General features: G+C 37.6%; 1 protein-coding gene and 1 non-coding gene across 3 annotated transcripts in view; one reads left to right on the top strand and one right to left on the bottom strand.

Annotated features, from left to right (window-relative positions):
* The window catches only part of MYO16 (myosin XVI), a 533,335-nt gene that overhangs the window by 123,188 nt on the left and 392,613 nt on the right, over positions 1-17,534 (top strand). For both annotated transcript variants that reach the window (XM_070408604.1, XM_070408603.1), the window contains exon 2: positions 398-661. In XM_070408604.1, the coding sequence (XP_070264705.1) occupies positions 436-661 (226 nt within the window). In that variant the 5' untranslated portion in view covers positions 398-435. The remainder of the gene's footprint in view (positions 1-397; positions 662-17,534) is intronic.
* Positions 8,192-8,297, bottom strand: LOC139007803 (U6 spliceosomal RNA). Its single transcript, XR_011470962.1, has one exon. It is a non-coding gene; the product is annotated as a U6 spliceosomal RNA (small nuclear RNA).

The raw sequence follows: 17,534 nt of genomic DNA, 5'->3' as shown, positions 1-17,534 counted from the left end.
ATGTAATCTTTGTTTCTTTTTATTGAATTTATTTGGATAACACTGGTTAACAAAATTACATAGGTTTCAGGTGCACAATTCCACAACACATCATATGTACACTGGATTGTGTGTTCACCACCCTAAGTCAAGTATGTGTCCATCATCCTTTATCCCTCCTATATCCTCCTCCACCTCCTCCACACCCTCTCTGCCAGGCAATCACCGTGCCATCTTAAGTAAGATATTAACTCTAAAAAAAGAGGGGAAAAAATATATTAACTCTTTGTTTTTCTTCCAGAGGAATGAATGAGTTTCTGACTTGTGTGATGGTGACAGGAAATAAAATATGTTCTGTAATGCTACTATATTTGTTGTAATAATGGGTCTAGTGACTTTCCCATTTCGTTTCTTTCAGGTTGCTTTCAGCTATGTAATGTTTTCCGATCCCATGAAATGGAAATTGACCAGTGCTTGCTGGAGACCCTTCCCCTTGGCCAAAGGCAGCGGCTGGTGAAACGCATGCGCTGTGAACAAATCAAAGCCTACTATGAAAGAGAGAAGGCTTTTCAGAAGCAGGAAGGAGTCCTGAAAAAACTGAAGCATGGCAAGAATCAGAAAGTGCATTTTAACCTTGCTGACATGATTCAGGATGCAATTATCCATCATGATGACAAAGAAGGTACATGACATAAAAATGTTTTCTGATATGGTTTTCCTGTTGCTTGTTAGTTTGATTTTTTTTGTGGGGAGATGAAGGGTAGAATTTCTTTTAAATAATAGGGGCTTTCTTTTAACTGAGATATTCAAGAAAAAATGATCTCGTCTATGAACATAAACGTCCCAAGTCTAATAAACATTTCAAAAATGCAAAATTTTGGTAAAATTGTGGTATATCTTTTTAAAGAACTACCTACCTAAAAAGCAATGATTTCCTTGCAAATTGTTCATTCCAATTGTTAATGAAACTTTTAAAAATGAAATTGTTTCCTTTGAAGATGAGATTGTTCAGTAAAATGTATTATTATCTCATTCATGAATAGACATAGTCATACAGTCAGTTCCTCCCAGACGCTCAGGATATTGGAGTCTGTTGGTTTATCCCTTAAAATTTACTGGCTTGTAGTATCAAATGTTATTAAGAATATTAATCTAAGTTTCAGTTGTTTTTATAAAACTATTAAGCTTCTTATCTTTCATGTGTTTTTGTTTATTAATTTTTGTGTTTTTTAGAATATAATTTCCAAAGTCCTTTTTTTTTAAATTAGTGTTTTTATTTTTGTTGTATAAATACCCTGAAGTGGGATTGCTGGTCCATATGGCAGTGCTATTTTTAATTTTTTTCAAGAGAATTGATCTTAAATATAATAATATTACATGTAATAAACATTAATATTTCAAGAGAAAAAGGATTTTAAGTATAATATTGCCAAAACTGTACTAACATAGTATGATAACAGAAAAGTTGTAGGAAATATTAAACTCTGCAAATAAAGGGATTACTTCTATTATATTCTAAAATATTTTTTTCCTCTGGCTCTATTTTTGTTCATCAGCTTATATTGTTCATTATATTCCACAAATGAGTGAGATCATGTGATATTTATCTTTTTCTGACTGGCTTATTTCACTTAGCATGATGCTCTCCAGTTCCATCCATGCTGTTGCAAATGATAGGAGTTCCTTCCTTTTTACAGCAGCGTAGTATTCCATTGTGTAGATGTATCACAGTTTTCTAATCCACTCATCTACTGATGGGCACTTAGGCTATTTCCAAATTCTTAGCTGTTGTAAATTGTGCAGCTATGAACATAGGGGTGCATATATTCTTTCTGATTGGTGTTTCTGATTTCTTGGGATATATTTCTAGGAGTGGGATTATTGGGTCAAATGGGAGTTCCATTTTTAGTATTTTGAGGAAACTCCATACTGTTCTCGTTTATGTCCTCTTTCGAAAAGTATCTATTTAGGTCCTTTGCCCATTTTGATTGGATTGTTTATCTTCCTTTTGTTAAATTGTGTGAGTTCCCTGTAAATTTGGGAGATTAAACCCTTATTGAATATAACATTGGCAAATCTTTTCTCCTTTGCAGTGGGATTTCTTATTGTTTTGTTGATAGTTTCTTTTGCTGTGCAGAAGCTTTTTATTTTAAGGTAGTCCAATTTGTTTATTTTCCCTTTAGTTTCCCTTGCTCTAGGAGCTGTACTGGTGAAGATATTTCTATGACATATATCTGATATTTTGCTGCCTATGGATTCTTCTAAGATTTTTATGGTTTCCTGTCTTATGTTTAGTTACTTTATCCATTTGAGTTTATTTTTGTGTATGGTGTAAGTTGGTGATCTAGTTTCATTTTTTTTTTTTTTTGCTTGCATCTTTCCAATTTTCCCAACACCATTTATTGAAGAGACTATCTTGTCTCCATTATATGCTTTTGCCTCCTTTGTAAAATATTAATTGAGCATAATGGCTTGGGTCAATTTCTGGGTTCTCTGTTCTGTTCCATTGGTCTATATGTCTGTTCTTATGCCAGTACCAGGCAATTTGAGAACAGTGGCTTTGTAATATAGCTTGATGTCTGGTATTGTGATCCCTCCAACTTTGTTCTTCTTTCTCAGGATTGCTGCAGCTATTCAGGGTCTTTTTTCATTCAATTGGTATCTTAATGGGGATTGTATTGAATCTATAGATTGCTTTGGGTAGTATGGACATGTAATGATGTTGATTCTACTTATCTGTGAACATGGTATGTTCTTCCATCTGTTTCTGTCTTCCTCTATCTCTTTTTTCAATGTCCTGTAGTTTTCCAAGTATAAGTGTTTTACCTCCTTAGTTAAGTTTATTCCTAGGTATCTTAATTTTTTTAGTGCAATGGTAAATGGGATTGTTTTTTTAGTTTTTCTTTCTGTTAGTTCATTTTTTGGTGTATAAAAAAGCCATATATTTCTGAGTGTTAATTTTGTATCCTGCTACATTATTGAATTCATTCATTTAGTAATTTTTTGGTGAAGTCTTTGTGGTTTTCTATGTACAAAATCATGTCATCTTCGAATAATGACAGTTTTACTTCTTCTTTTTCAGTTTGGATACCTTTTATTTCTTCTTCTTTTCTGATAGCTATGGCTAGCACTTCCATACTATGTTGAACAGGAGTGGTAAACATGGGCATCCCTGTCTTGTTCTGTTCTTAGGGGAAATGAATTTAATTTTTGCCCATTGAGTATGATGTTGGCTCTAGGTTTGTCATCTATGGCCTTTATCATGTTGAAATATGCTCCCTCTATTCCAATTTTGCTAAGAGTTTTTATCAAAAATGGGTGTTGGATTTTGTCCAATGCTTTCTCTGCATCTGTTGATATGATCATGTGATTTTTGTCTTTCAATTTGTTTATATGATGTATCACCTTTATTGATTTGTGAATATTGTATCAGCCTTGCATCCCTAGAATAAATCATACTTGATCATGGTGTATGAACTTTTTAATATATTGCTGGATGCGATTTGCTTATATTTTGTTGAGGATTTTAGCATCTATGTTCATCAGGGATATTGGCCTGTAATTCTCTTTCTTTGTAGTGTCTTTATCTGGTTAGGGAATTAGGATAATGCTGGCCTCATAAAAAGAGTTTGGAAGTGTTCCTTCCTCTTGAATTTTCTGAAATAGTTTGAGGAGTATAGGTGTTAGTTCTTCTTTGAATGTTTGGAAAAACTGCCCTGTGAAGCCGTCCAGACCCAGGCTTTTGTTTGGTGGGAGTTTTTTTGATTACTGCTTCTATTTCATATGTTGTTATTGGCCTATTCAGGTTTTTTGATTCTTCCTGGTGCAGTTTTGGGAGATTGTATTTTTCTAGGAATTTTTCTATTTCACCCACATTGTCCAGTTTGTTGGCATATAGTTGTTCATATATTTTCTTACAACCTTTGTATTTCTGTGGCATCCATGGTTATTTTTCCACTTACATTTCTGATTTTATTTATTTGTGTCCTCTCTCTTTGTTTCTTGATAAGTCTGGCTAATGGTTTATCAATTTTGTTTAGCCTTTCAAAGAATCAGCTCTTGGTTTCATTGATTTTTTTGTATTTTTTTTAGTCTCTATGTTATTTATTTCTGCTCTAATCTTTATTATTTCCTTCCTTATACTTACTCTGGGCTTTTCTTGTTGTTCTCGTTCTAGTTCTTTAAGTTGTAGGGTTAAATAGTTTATTGCTGATTTTTCTTGTTTTCTTAGGTATGCCTGCAGTGCTATCAACTTCCCTCTCAGGACTGCTTTTGCTGTCTCCCAGAGATTTGGGGTTGTTGTGCGTTCATTTTCTTGTGTTTCCAGGAAGTTTTTTATTTTGTTTTTGATCTCATTGATAAACTGTTCATTGTTTAATAACATGCTATTTAGCCTCCATCTGTTTGAATGTTTTGGGGTGTTTTTACTGTAGTTGATTTCTAATTTCATTCCACTGTGATTTGAGAATATTCTTGATATGATTTCAATCTTCTTGAACTTCTTGAACTTGTAGAGACTTGTTTTGTGTCCTAACATGTGAATGATCCATGTGCACTTGAGAAGATTGTATATTCTGCTGCGATGGGGTGAAATGTTCTATAAATGTCTATTAAATCCATCTGATCCAGTGTGTCCTTTAAAGTCTCTGTTTCCTTTTTAAGTTTTTTTTCTGGAAGATCTGTCCAGTGAAGTCAGAGTGGTGTTAAAGTCCCCTACTATGACTGTGTTGTTGTCAATCTCTCCATTTAAGTCCTCTAGAAGTGTTTTTATATATTTAGGTATACTTATATTGGGTGCATATATGTTTACCAGGATTATATCCTCTTGTTGGATTGATCCCTTTAGTATTATGTAGTGACCTTTGTTGTCTCTTATGATGGCCTTCATTATAAAGTCTATTTTGTTGGATATGAGTATTGCTACTCCAGCTTTTTTTTTCTTTGCCATTTGCATGGAAAAATTTTTTCCATCTCTTCACTTTCCTCCTGTGTGTGTCTTTTGTTTTGAGGTGAGTCTCTTATAGACAGCATATAGTTGGGTCATGTTTTTTTATCCATTCAGCTACCCTACGCCTTTTGATTGGAGCATTTAATCCATTTACATTTAGGGTTATTATTGTGAGGTACTTATTTATAGCCATTTTAATTCTGTATGGCTCAGTTTCTCTCTGTTTCTTCTTCTCAGCAATCCCTTATAGCAATCCCTTAGCATTTCTTGTAATGCTGGCTTGGTGGTGATGAGCTCCTTTAGACTTTTTTTGTCTGGGAAGCTCTTTATTTGACCATCTATTTTGAATGATTACCTTGCTGGATATAGTAATATTGGTCTGAGATCCTTGCTTTCCATTACCTTGAGTACTTCATGCCATTCCCTTCTGGCCTGTAGAGTTTCTGATGAGAAATCAGGTGTCAGCCTTATGGGAACTTCTTTGTAGGTAACAGTTTTATTTTCTCTTGCTGCCTTTAAGATTCTCTCTTGGACATTTTAATTATGGTGTGTGTGGGTGTGGGTCTGTTTGAGTTCTTCTTGTTTGGGGTTCTCTGTGCCTCCTGAACTTGTGTGACTTTTTCCTTTACCAGGTTTGGGAAGTTTTCTGCCTCTATTTCTTCAAACACCTTCTCTATTCCTTTCTCCCTTTCTGCCTCTTCTGGCACTCCTGCTATTCTAATATTGTTACATTTCACATTGTTCCACAGTTCCCTTAAGCTGTCCTCCTGTTTTTTTTAATTGTTTTTTCTTTTTGGTTCTCTGATTGAGTGATGTTTTCAACTCTGTCTTCTAATTCACTAATTCGATCCTTAGCTTCCCCTAACCTGCTGTGTGTTCCTTCCAATGTGTTCTTTATTTGTGTTGTCGTTCTTTATCTCAGACTGTTCTTTTTTCATAGTTACTATATCTTTTTTCTTACTATTGAGCATTTATACCACCATTACTCTGAACTCTGTTTCAGATAACTTTTTATCTCTGCTTTACTTATCTCTTCTTCTGGAGATATCTCTAGTTCTTTCATTTGAGGTTTGTTACTTTGTCTCCTCATTTTGGTTGTCTGGGTTTGTGACTATGTTTTAGGTAGATCCTCTACACTTCTCAATCTAGTGCAGGACCTAATTTCCAAAGTTCTAATGTGTGAGAAACTTTTCAGCTGTAGGTATAAATATATAAGGCTTTTAGGAAGCAAATAGAAATTAATTTATCTTGGTTGGCCCTAAAACTAGTGATTGAATTAATCCAAAACAGGCATGCAAAGAGCTCCACAATCCATTAACCACATTTCAAAGTCAACTCTCTGAAAACAGTTGTTTTGGGTTTTGTTTTGGTAATTCATTTAGTAGCAAAACTCTTGCTGAGCTACTTATATTTTGTAATCTGTTCAATCTGGAAAATAATAAATTTAGTAAAATACATGGTTCTGAAACTTTCAAATAGGGATCACTGTTCTGTAACTAAGAAAACTGAACACATTACATACAATAATAGCTATAGTAAGAAGACTAAAGTCCTTTTCATGGTTTTGTGTGGGCTGGTTAGTCAAACTAGAATACTCTGGGAAGTTCTGGAAAAAAAAATTAAAAATACAATGACAGTGGCAGAGAATCTCTGAGCGGGAAAATACCTACAGATCATTTAGTCCAGGGGTGGGGAACTTCTGGCCCTTGGGTGTATAAGCCCTGCGTAATCATTCGGTCTGGCCCTGCCAAGGCATTAGGGGTGAGTTAATTATATATTTGACCAAATATAGCAGGCTAATTTTTAAGTTGATAATATTGTATGGCTCTCGAATGATGTTATAAATACCCTTGGCAGAGAAAAGGTTCCTCACCCCTGATAGTCCAATGCTCTTATTTTGCACATGAAGGAATTGTCCCAGAGCCCTCTTACCTCTCATTTTATCATTCTCTTCTCACTTGAAACTTTTCATCGAATGGCCATCTGCTCTGTGAAGCTATAAGCACATCGAGGGGCAGGGACACTGTCAGTCGGGTTCAACACATCCTACTGTTCATCCCAGTACCTTCCAGTGGTATTAGAAAGGAAGATGTTTGTTCAAGGCCATGAGTCAGTAGTTGTGCGACCAAATCTAGGTTAGAATACAGGCAGATTGGAGCCTTATATTGATTTGAAAGTAATGAAACAATAAAAACATTACTTGCGAATTTATAACATCTCTTGTGTAAAATATTTACAGGGCAAAATAATGCCTAAGTTAAGGCTAAAAAGAAATTAAAAGAGTAGAATAATAAATCTAGAGACCAAGAAGAAACTATTATATGTAAGTAATGCTATAATGCAGTGGTTCTCAACCTGTGCGTCGCGACCCCTTTGGCGGTCAAATGACCCTTTCACAGGGGTCGCCTAAGACCATCCTGCATATCAAGATATTTACATTATGATTCATAACAGTAGCAACATTACAGTTATGAAGTAGCAACGAAAATAATTTTATGGTTGGGTCACAACATGAGGAACTGTATTTGAAGGGCCAGAAGGTTGAGAACCACTGCTATAATGTTTCCCAAAATATAATATTTGGGAAAACAGTGAAGTCATGATTAACTTTGAGTTGGGTTTTATTGAAGAAATTACTTTATGTATGCGTCTTTGTTTTTTGAATTGCAATGAAGAGAAAGAATGGGACAGAAAGGGTCCACATCTTGTTTGGTGTAACCACCAACATAAAGTAATTCAAAATAATAGGGACGATAGGAAGCAGGAGAAAAACCACACACACACACACACACACACACACACACACTATACTTTGTACTCTTGCTAATTACTATTCTAAATTCTTCTTATACACTACATTGTGTATTCTTTATGACAGAAGTAACACAAAGTATTACTGAAGATTATTAGAAAAGAATGCCTCAGAAAGACAATTTATATAACTTTATTACTCCCAGGATATAGTTTTATAAACTAATGGAAGCAAAATTGTGTTCAAAACTAAGGTCAACATTAGCATCAATGATGAAATAGTTGAATGACTTTTTTTTTTAATTCAGCAAAAGAGTTTGAATTTCTAATCATTAAAATTTTAAGTACATTATTGCAATGTAAATTAAAATGTTTGTCCAAAGGGAAGTCTTAGCTTTGGCTGCCATAAAAAGCACTATAGACTGGGTGGCTTAAGCAACAGACATTTATTTCTCACAGTTCTGGAGGTTGGATAGCCCAAGATCAACATGCCACCGGATTTGTTTGTTTGTTTTAAATTTGAAATGCTTCATGAACTTGGGTGTGATCCTTGTGCAGGGCCATGCTAATCTTCTCCATATCCTTCCAATTTTACTATATGTGCTGCTGAAGTGAGTGCAAGGTTTGGTTCTTAACAGCACTTTTTCGACTTTGAAGATGACTACCTTCTCACTGTATCCCACATGGTGAAGAGAGCAAGCTCTGGTCTCTCTTTCTCTTCTTGTAAGGGTACTAATGTTATCATGGAGGTTCATCCTCATGATTTCATCCAACCCCAATTACCTCCCAAGGCCCCAACTTCAAATATCATCACTTTGGGTTAGAACTTCAATATATCAATTTGTGAAGGACAAATTCATAACAGATGGGATATTTATGCTGTACTTGAAACTGACCCACATATGAAATAATAGCCACTTCTATTTCTTCTTTTGAGTCTTTTATCAACCTTGGAAACTCTCACATTAATGCTGATATATCTTCTGTATCAGAGGGAAAGTATTAATTTCTTGTAAATTTAAGAAATTAAATTTCATTGAAAATGTAAGCAATCTCTTTGGAGGCATTATAACCTGTCTTGCATATGTTTACTTCTCTACAACTGTACTTAGGAAAAAGTTTACATTTAGTCATGGTAGTTATATTTTCATTTATCTTTAAGCTACTCAAATAGTTATATGTACACATTTATATAATCGAGATTGTTAAATAATATTGCCACAGAACAAATCCTTTTCATTTAAGTAATTATTTAAAATTTTTTTTCAGATTGTGTATTTTTGTAAATTAAAAACAACAACTTACTTCCAATTACTTTTATTGGCTTACTGAGTATAAATAGTCAAATACACTATTTCAGAGGATGACATGATAAGGTTTATAGCATGTCATTTAGAAGCAATTCAGGATTTTTGTTTAACTTTATAAAAGTTGCATATTTGTGTAAATTTAGTATCTTTGATGCTTTATTTTTTTCTGGGAGATGACATTTTTGTGTACAATGTGTCATTTTAATATACTGAATGAATGTAAAATGTGTTCAATTTTTTTCTATCTTATGGGGAAATTTCCATATTTTATTTTAGAGATTTTAATTCAACTCTCTGTGAGTCATATGTAAAAGAAAAAGAGAGGGAGAAAGGCACGAGAGAGAGAGAGAGAGAGAGAGAGAGAGAGAGAGAGGAGAGGAGAGGAGAAGAAATGGAGACACTGACTGGGAGAGTTAAAGAGACAGAAAGGAACTATATGTGGAGAAAATTTAAATGGGAATGCAGTTTCCTCTGTTAGAAGTGCTATTCCCAAATATCAATCATTTTCACTAATTAGTCCATATATGTTTATTAAAATTATTACAAATGACAACGGAGTGACTTTATTATTCTTTTATTATCTAGCACTTTGCAGGCATACTCAGCCCTGTCTGTACTTCCAGCAGTCGCCAACTGGTGGTTTGCGGACCACTGGTGGTCCGTGAGGTCCGAAAGGTTGGCGACCGCTGCTAGTAGTCACTTAATTCCTCTGATAATCATATATTACTGCATGTGATAGGATATTCTCCCCATCATAAGAGTGAGAGTATTGAACCTTAGAACTCATTACAGGTAATCTCTTTAGTCCAACTGCATTTGGAAACCATGATTTTGTCCACAACACCGTACTGTCCCTCAAGTTAATTACTTTTTTAAAAAAAATCCTCTTTATTGAGTCATGATTGACATGTAAACAGCTGTACACATTCACTGTGCACAAATTGATGACTTTGGAGATAAGCATGCACTTGGGAAGCCATCGCTAGAATCAAGGCCATAACTACCCATCACCTCGATAAGGTTCCTTCTGCCCTCTTAATTTTTTAAAATTAAATTATTTTTTATTTGTGGAAACAGCATTTAACATGTCACTTTTCAAGCTGATTTCTGATGGGAAATGAGCTAAAACGTTGACTCCACAAGTTGATTTGCTTCCATGGCCATTTGGCTTTATTTCTTCCTCCTACCTAGTTGAGTTCGTTGCCCATTCTCAAGGGAGTTGCCAAAGGCAGGGGCTGATTCTCTTTATGCTTTCATGTTTTTCCTCCTCTTTCCCTGATTAGCACCCCCCCACCTTCTCCCCCACTCTCTTATTTTGCAGTTTAAAGGAATTTACTTGTTAACCAATTGTACTCCATAAGCGTCTATAGACTCAAGCAGCTGAACTTTTTAAATTAAATTCAAAATATTGTGGCAGTTAACTGGTTAATTTCTATGCCAAATATTTTCTGAGGGACTGTTTCAACCACACAAAGAACTTGTAAGTGAGGCTGTAGACCTGTGGTTATAGACCTGTTAAACTTCATGTATGTCTCCATTATAACCTAATATTCTAAGTAGTCTCTTAGGAAAAAGGAAAATATCAAATTACAGCAATGTTAGATTGTCTCCTTCTCCTACCTCTCAGAACTCTGGCCCCAGCTTCCTGGGAGGACTAGGGTCCCAGGCCCATGGTCTAAGGCTCTGACCCTAACTCTCTTCTCTGTCTACCTATCCTCTCTGGAAAGCCTCACCTTTTCCCCTTGCATTCCCCTCCTCCTACTCCCATGATTCCCAAATTGTATTCAGACTTTTCTCCTGAGTTCCAGACCCCACCTTTGTGATGGCCTTACATTTCTAACTTAACATGTTCAAAATTGAATATCTAGCATCATCTCCTTCCACATCAAAATTCCCTTCTATTCTCTTTCAGTTAATATCACAATCACTTCCCCAGACTTATAGCCCAGAAATCTTGATGTCATGTTGATTTAAGTGCACATTTGTAAAGTGTTGATGATTGTACCCCCTGGAATAATTTACAGGAAGTGTCAGCTGATTGTATATAACCCAGAGTCCTCTAAGAATATGCCTCGAATGCAGTATGCTAAATATATATGGGATGATCTATTGTTAGGCTGGATGAAATTCTCCTCACTTAGAATTTCTTAGTAAATCTTTAGGACCAAGTTTTCTTTCCCCTATCCACTCCCACCCTTGAACATGTAGCCACAGGTAAAAAAACAAATTTCACATATTCCTTAAGTATTTTATACATGAAGCATGAGACACTCCCTGTGAAACTCAGAGCTTGTGAATACTTAGCCCGGCCCATTCATTGCATTCATTGCATTCATTGCATTCACTAGGCTGGCACAGAAGTTAAAATGCTGAAGTCGTTGGTTACCACAGAAATTTATTTGCTTATTTATCTCTTTATTTATATTTTATTATCTAGACTATAAATGAAAATGGAGTCAATTATATTTTTCCAGGGCTACTATTTACTTAACGCTGCCTTTATGAGGATGGCCCAGCTGTTCTGGCACTGTTTTCCTAGTGTATCTGGTATAGATTTCTACTGCAGGCAGCCTCATTCTCTCTCCCTCACTTCCCCATAACCAGCTGCACAAAGTGGCATTTAGGGAATGTGACAATCAATAAGGGGATTTAAGCTGATGCCCCATAGAGACTGAAACCCAGGCTCTGCCACTCTTGGGACAGTGGTCAAAACAACCAGCTACCCAATCCTGGTTCCCTACATGCACGTGTTGTGGACATCATAGAGTGTGGTGTGTGTTAAGTTTTCTACAAGGGAAAATATTTCTAGACCACAAAACTAGGAGCATAATATACTTGACATTGGATATATGTAAACTATATATCCAAAAGAGTTGGATTTAACAAATATCCATGTCTTGTGTATTAGATACCTGGGGTTGTGAAGGAAATATAAAGCAGTATCCTGTGTTTAAGGAAGAAATAGGGGGAAAGAACATTCCCAGTGAAAAGACAGTAGTACATAGTATACTGTTGTCTGCCTCGCCCATGTTCTAGAGCAGCACCAAGCCTGAGCAGAGTGAGGGGAATGGCAGTTAATCAGAATCACCCCTCTCTTGTTAACGTCTCAGTTACACAGCAACAGAAATCCTTGAAGGTAAGCTGTAAATTAATCTGGTCCTTTGACTTGGCAGAAGAGGGAGAGGCTGTGGGAAGATGTAGTTCAGAGGAGATGTTTAATGGGGTAGACACAGGAACAAAAGGACCACTTCTAGATTTTTAGAGAAAAGCATGAGCTTTTCAGTTACAGACAATGTCCACATCAGAGATCTGTTTGGAAGGCTAGGTGTGTATAGCTCATGTACATGCTGAATCCAGCAACCCTGGGTGGTTCTGAATGTCACAGAGCTAGGTTCACTGGACCATGATGCTGTCAATTAATAGGTAACAGCTGCTAGGTAATTAAATGTTCCCATTTCTACACCAGTCATAGAATCATAAAGAGTTGGAAATTAAGTGCATTTATATTCTGAGGGATTCTGTATGAATTTAATGAGTGGCTTAATAGTTCACCAATACCAAATTCATATTCCTGAGAAGTATTAATTATTTTAACTGCCTGCTATTTAATCACAACTTTACCAGGGTCTGTGAGAGTAATTGAAAAGGAGAGAGAGAGAGAGAAAGAGGGAGAGAATGTGCTTCAAGAGCCTTTCTAATCTTAATGGAATGACACACCATCTTTTAAAAAACAAACAGCCTGGCTGGGGTGGTTCAGTGATTAAGCATCGACCTAAGAACCAGGAAGTCATGGTTCATTCCCAGTCAGGGCACATGCCTGGGTTACAGGCTCGATCACCAGTAGGGGGCGTGTAGGAGGCAGTTGATCTATGATGTTTCTCTCACATAGATGTTTCCAACTCTCTTTCCTTCTCTCTCTCTATAAATCAATTAAAAAAATTATAAAACAAAGTAGAAATTGATCCATTTAAAAGGAATTGTAGCATGTCATTTATTCATTGGGGTGGAGTGGGGATGATATGAATCAGAAACTGCTCTGTGGGAATGTGTTAGAGTTTGGTAGGAAAAGAGAAAGGGACTTTTTAGATGTGAAAAGCAGCTGGAGTCCTGGAACTGAGGCCTAGAAAAGCAGGTTTCTGACAGGAGAGCATCAGGATAGAAGCATCACTGGGAGTCAACATTCAGGGTTCTAACTCAGCTGGGGTATGGGTTCCATCCCTACACTAATACTGATGAGCTGTGTGCCTGGACAGGGTGCTTTCTCTGCTGTACCTTCTTTTTTTAAAATATAATTTTTATTGATTTCTGAGAGGAAGGGAGGGAGAGAAATAGAAACATCAGTGATGAGAGAGAATCATTGATTGGCCACCTCCCGCATGCCCCTTACTGGGGATTGAGCCTGCAACCCAGGCATGTGCTCTTACCTGGAATCAACCCTGATCTCCTGGTTCATAGGTTGACGCTCAACCATTGAGCCATGCCCACCAGGCTTTGCTGCGCCTTCTTATCCTGCAAATAAGGTTGAGGTAGAGGCAAACCTCTCTCATAAGCAGCTATGAGGATTAGTTAGATAATACATGCCAGGAACTTCTAATGACATCTGTCACATATTGTTACATGCATAATAAATGTTAGCTACTCTTATGATTTGAAATGGAATTAAGGGATAATTTTGAAGCAGTAAAGAGTGGCTAACTAATAACTGTGACTGGCATGTGGTTCAAAGATGATCACAGTAGGGTTTCATATGTGACACAAGCATAGGTATTGGACTGTTGGGGCAATCATATAAATTATAATGAAACTTAGGAGGAAAAGACTGAAGATAGGCATGTAAGCCCAGGGCATTACTATAACCATGAGATGAGGAAAAACAGAAATTGGATGGTTCCTTTGGAAATGGATTGCAAAGGAAAAATTCGCATTTTAATATAAAAAATTCACAGCATTTAAAAAATTTTTTCTCTTCTGCTGGGACAATGTGTGAATATACATACACACACACATATGTAATGTGGCCCCCACTTATTCATATTCATGGTTTTACTTTCCATGGTACAATTATGGAGGTCAACCACAGTCTGAAAATATTAAATGGAAAATTCCAGAAATAAACAATTCATAAGTTTTACCATCCCGAGTAGTGTGATCAAATCTTACACAGTCCCTTTTCTCTTACCTGGAATGTGAGTAATCCCTTTATCCAACATTTCCACACAGCACATTAGGCACTTGGTAGGCATTTCAGTTTTCAGATCAGCCATTCACAATATTGCAGTGCTTGTGTTCAGGTAACCCTTATTTTACTTAATAATGGCCCCAAACTAAGAGTAGGCATGCTGGCAAGTCAAATATGCCAGAGAGAAACTGTAAAGTGCTTCCTGAAAGTGAAAAGGTGTAGTTTCATCCTAATAAGGAAAGAAAAACATGTTATTCTGAAGTTGCTAAGCTCTATGGTCAGAACAAATCTGCTACCTGTGAAATTGTGAAGAAGGAAAAACAAATTCATGCTACTTTTGCTGTCACACCTCAAACTGCAAGTTGCGGCCACAGTGCATAACAAGTGCTTAGTTAAGATGAAAAAGGCATTACATTTGTGAGTGGAAGACAAGAACAGAAAACATGTTCCAATTGACATTATGTTGCACCAGAGAGCATTGAGCCTGTGTGAAGACTTCATTCTGCAAGAGATCCCCCGAAATGAGTGACCCCACTCACAGAACTTTTATTACAGTACATTGTTATAACTGTCCTATGTTATTATCAGCTGTTGGTCTCTTACAGTGCATAATTTATAAATTAGACTTTATCATAGGTATTTATGTATAGGAAAAAACAGAGTATATATAGGGTTTAGTATTGTTTGTGGTTTGAGGCATCCACTGAGGATCTTGGAATGTATCTCCTACACATAAGGGGGGACTGCTGTATACACATACACATATATGTGTCCCCTCTCACACACACACACACACACACACACACACACACACACACACAGACACACAGACACACAGACACACACACACACACACACACACACATATGCCACATATATATGTATATATAAATATTAGAGGCCCGGTGCACAAATTCGTGCATGAGTGGGGTCCCTCGGGGTGGCCTGTGGGGATCAGGCTGAAACCAGCAGTTCAACACTGCCTGCCACTCCTGCCTGCCTCTCCTGCTCATTCCAGCCCCGCTGTGCTTGCTGCAGTCTTGCGCCCACTCAGTCCTGATTGGGAGAGGCTCATGGGAGCCCTGCTCTAGTGCCTGTCTTGAGGGGGGTGGGGGAGGCCCTCCAGGCAGGCGGTGGGACACCCTTGCCAGACCGGGATCCAGATCTGTCCCGCTGATGTTTGCGCAGGTTGTCAGGATCCACCTGGCAGCCACTTTTATACCATTTCTTCCTTGTAGAGCACCTCAGGAGGGGAAGCAGCGGCAGTGCCTGAGGCCAACTTCCAGGAGGCCTGCAGTGTTGTTAGGATTGTGCCAGATGCGCCAGACCGACGGGATGGTGCCTGGCCCATTCTCTGGAGATTGGACCACAGGACTACTGAAGGAGCGAGTGGTTGCTGCCAGGTTGGTGGGCTGCCAGAACGGGTTGGTCAGCTGAGCAGCGCTCCCACAGAGCGCACTGACCACCAGGGGGCAGCTCCTACATTGAGCATCTGCCCCCTGGTGGTCAGTGCATGTCATAGCGACAGGTCGACCAGTAGTTCGATTGCTTAGGCTTTTATATACATAGATGTGCCAGTCATTTCTCTAAAGATTTTATATGCATTTTAAAATTTAATCTCCAAAATAATCCTATGAGGTACTTACTGAATTAAATAGTGTTTCCCCCCAACATTACTATCCACCGGAACCTACACATATGACCTTATTTGGAAACTAGAGGCCCGTTGCACCAAGATTTGCGCAATAGGCCTTCCTTCCCCTGGCTGCTGGCACCGGTTCTTCTGGCACCCAGGACCCAGGCCTTTGGTCCGGCTGCAGCGGAGAAGCCAAGCCACAGCAGCGAGGCTTGGGTGCGCAGACAGCATGGTTGGGTGGGTTAATGGGACATCTTTCTGCCTGTGGCTGGATTATTTTTGGAGTGAACTGTTAAGGGAAGATTTCCAGCACCATAATGCTTAAACATGAGGATGAGCCTGCAGGGAAGAGAGAAGGCTGAGTAGAATTTGGTCAAGTCAAGTCAGTGAATACGTTTTGGGCAATTGTGAACACTCATTAACAGTGTCCTCTTAAATCTAAACTGCCCTGGAGGTTAGTATAAGTGCTTGGAATTAATAATTGACTGAAGGGTAAATTATTTTTCCTGATGCTCTTGTAAATGAAAAGTCAGGACATTTTTTAAAGCGTTGAAACCAGTATTTATTTACTTCAGCCTCCTCATCTTCAGCATGCCATTCTATTTCTCTTAGTTTTTACAAATAAATTGTAATAGCACCTAGTGAGTGGTGACATGAGCATATCAACGTTCAACACATTTCATTCATTCGTTCACTCAAAATTAAGGGCTCACTCTTTTAAGCATGCCAAGAGGTAGGCTAAGCATTGGGGATATCACGAGAAATAGAGCCTGATATCTGCGACCTGGTAGAAGGAGAGGCTGCGAAGAAAGCCATCAGTATTTAATGTCTGTAGCAGAAGGTAGATGGGTGGCCAGGGCAGTGCAGTTGGAGTGGAGTGGGAGGTGAAAGGGACAAAGGAAATGTCCCTTCTTGTCTCTTCTATGTCAGGAAACTGAAGCTACAGTTTGTCAAAGGCCTGACTTCCTGCAAGAGTGTAATATTTCAGAACTGCAAGTAATTGGATCTGATTGGGGTTGAGGAGGTCAACATCATTCTGCAGAGACCTTGAGTGCATGTAGAGAGCTTTCCAGTTTGAGTGTAAGAGAGAGAGGATGTGTTTTTACCAAAATGTGTTAGTTGTCCATGAGCATTGTAGGTTTTGTGAATCTCCAGATTCCCAGTGTGGATGCTGCTACCTCTTTCCTCCCCACAGATAATGATCTAGGCCTTTTTCAGGTTGTCCAAAGGAATGGCAACATAGGGGCAAGAGCATAAAATATTAACTAATATTTTAGATGTCATTCCTTACATTTTTATAACTTTTATTACGTTAATATAAGAAAATGTGTGGAGGAGAAACATTGGATTAAAAAGCACATTTTTTTCTCTCTTTTTAAAAAATTTTAACCCATTAGTTTTCATATTTTAGGGAAGAGGAAGGCAGATGGGGTTTCTGGTATGTTCAATGAAATGTCTCATGGTTGTACAGTTTCACTTCTCTATGTCAATTTCTTGCTCCCTATGATGTTATTTCTTAGACATGTTTTCTTTTGACTGAGGTGAATGTCTATAAAAATTAATGGCACAACATGAAATCTGTAATTTCTACTCTGCACACAATTTCAGTTTGATTAAATTGAAACTGAAAAAAAACAAACATTTGAGTTCACTGAATTAATGCTGCAGCTAAGTGCTCTGATCCATCAAATTTTAGACAGTATTGCTGCTGGTGTAAACCAAGAGTTTTCT

The sequence above is a fragment of the Myotis yumanensis genome, unplaced genomic scaffold, assembly GCF_028538775.1.
Source record: "Myotis yumanensis isolate MYYU_CA2020_CCGP unplaced genomic scaffold, mMyoYum1.0.hap1 SCAF_3, whole genome shotgun sequence".
In the NCBI taxonomy this organism is placed as follows: Eukaryota; Metazoa; Chordata; class Mammalia; order Chiroptera; family Vespertilionidae; genus Myotis; species Myotis yumanensis.
This window is presented reverse-complemented; position numbering and strand designations above follow the sequence as displayed.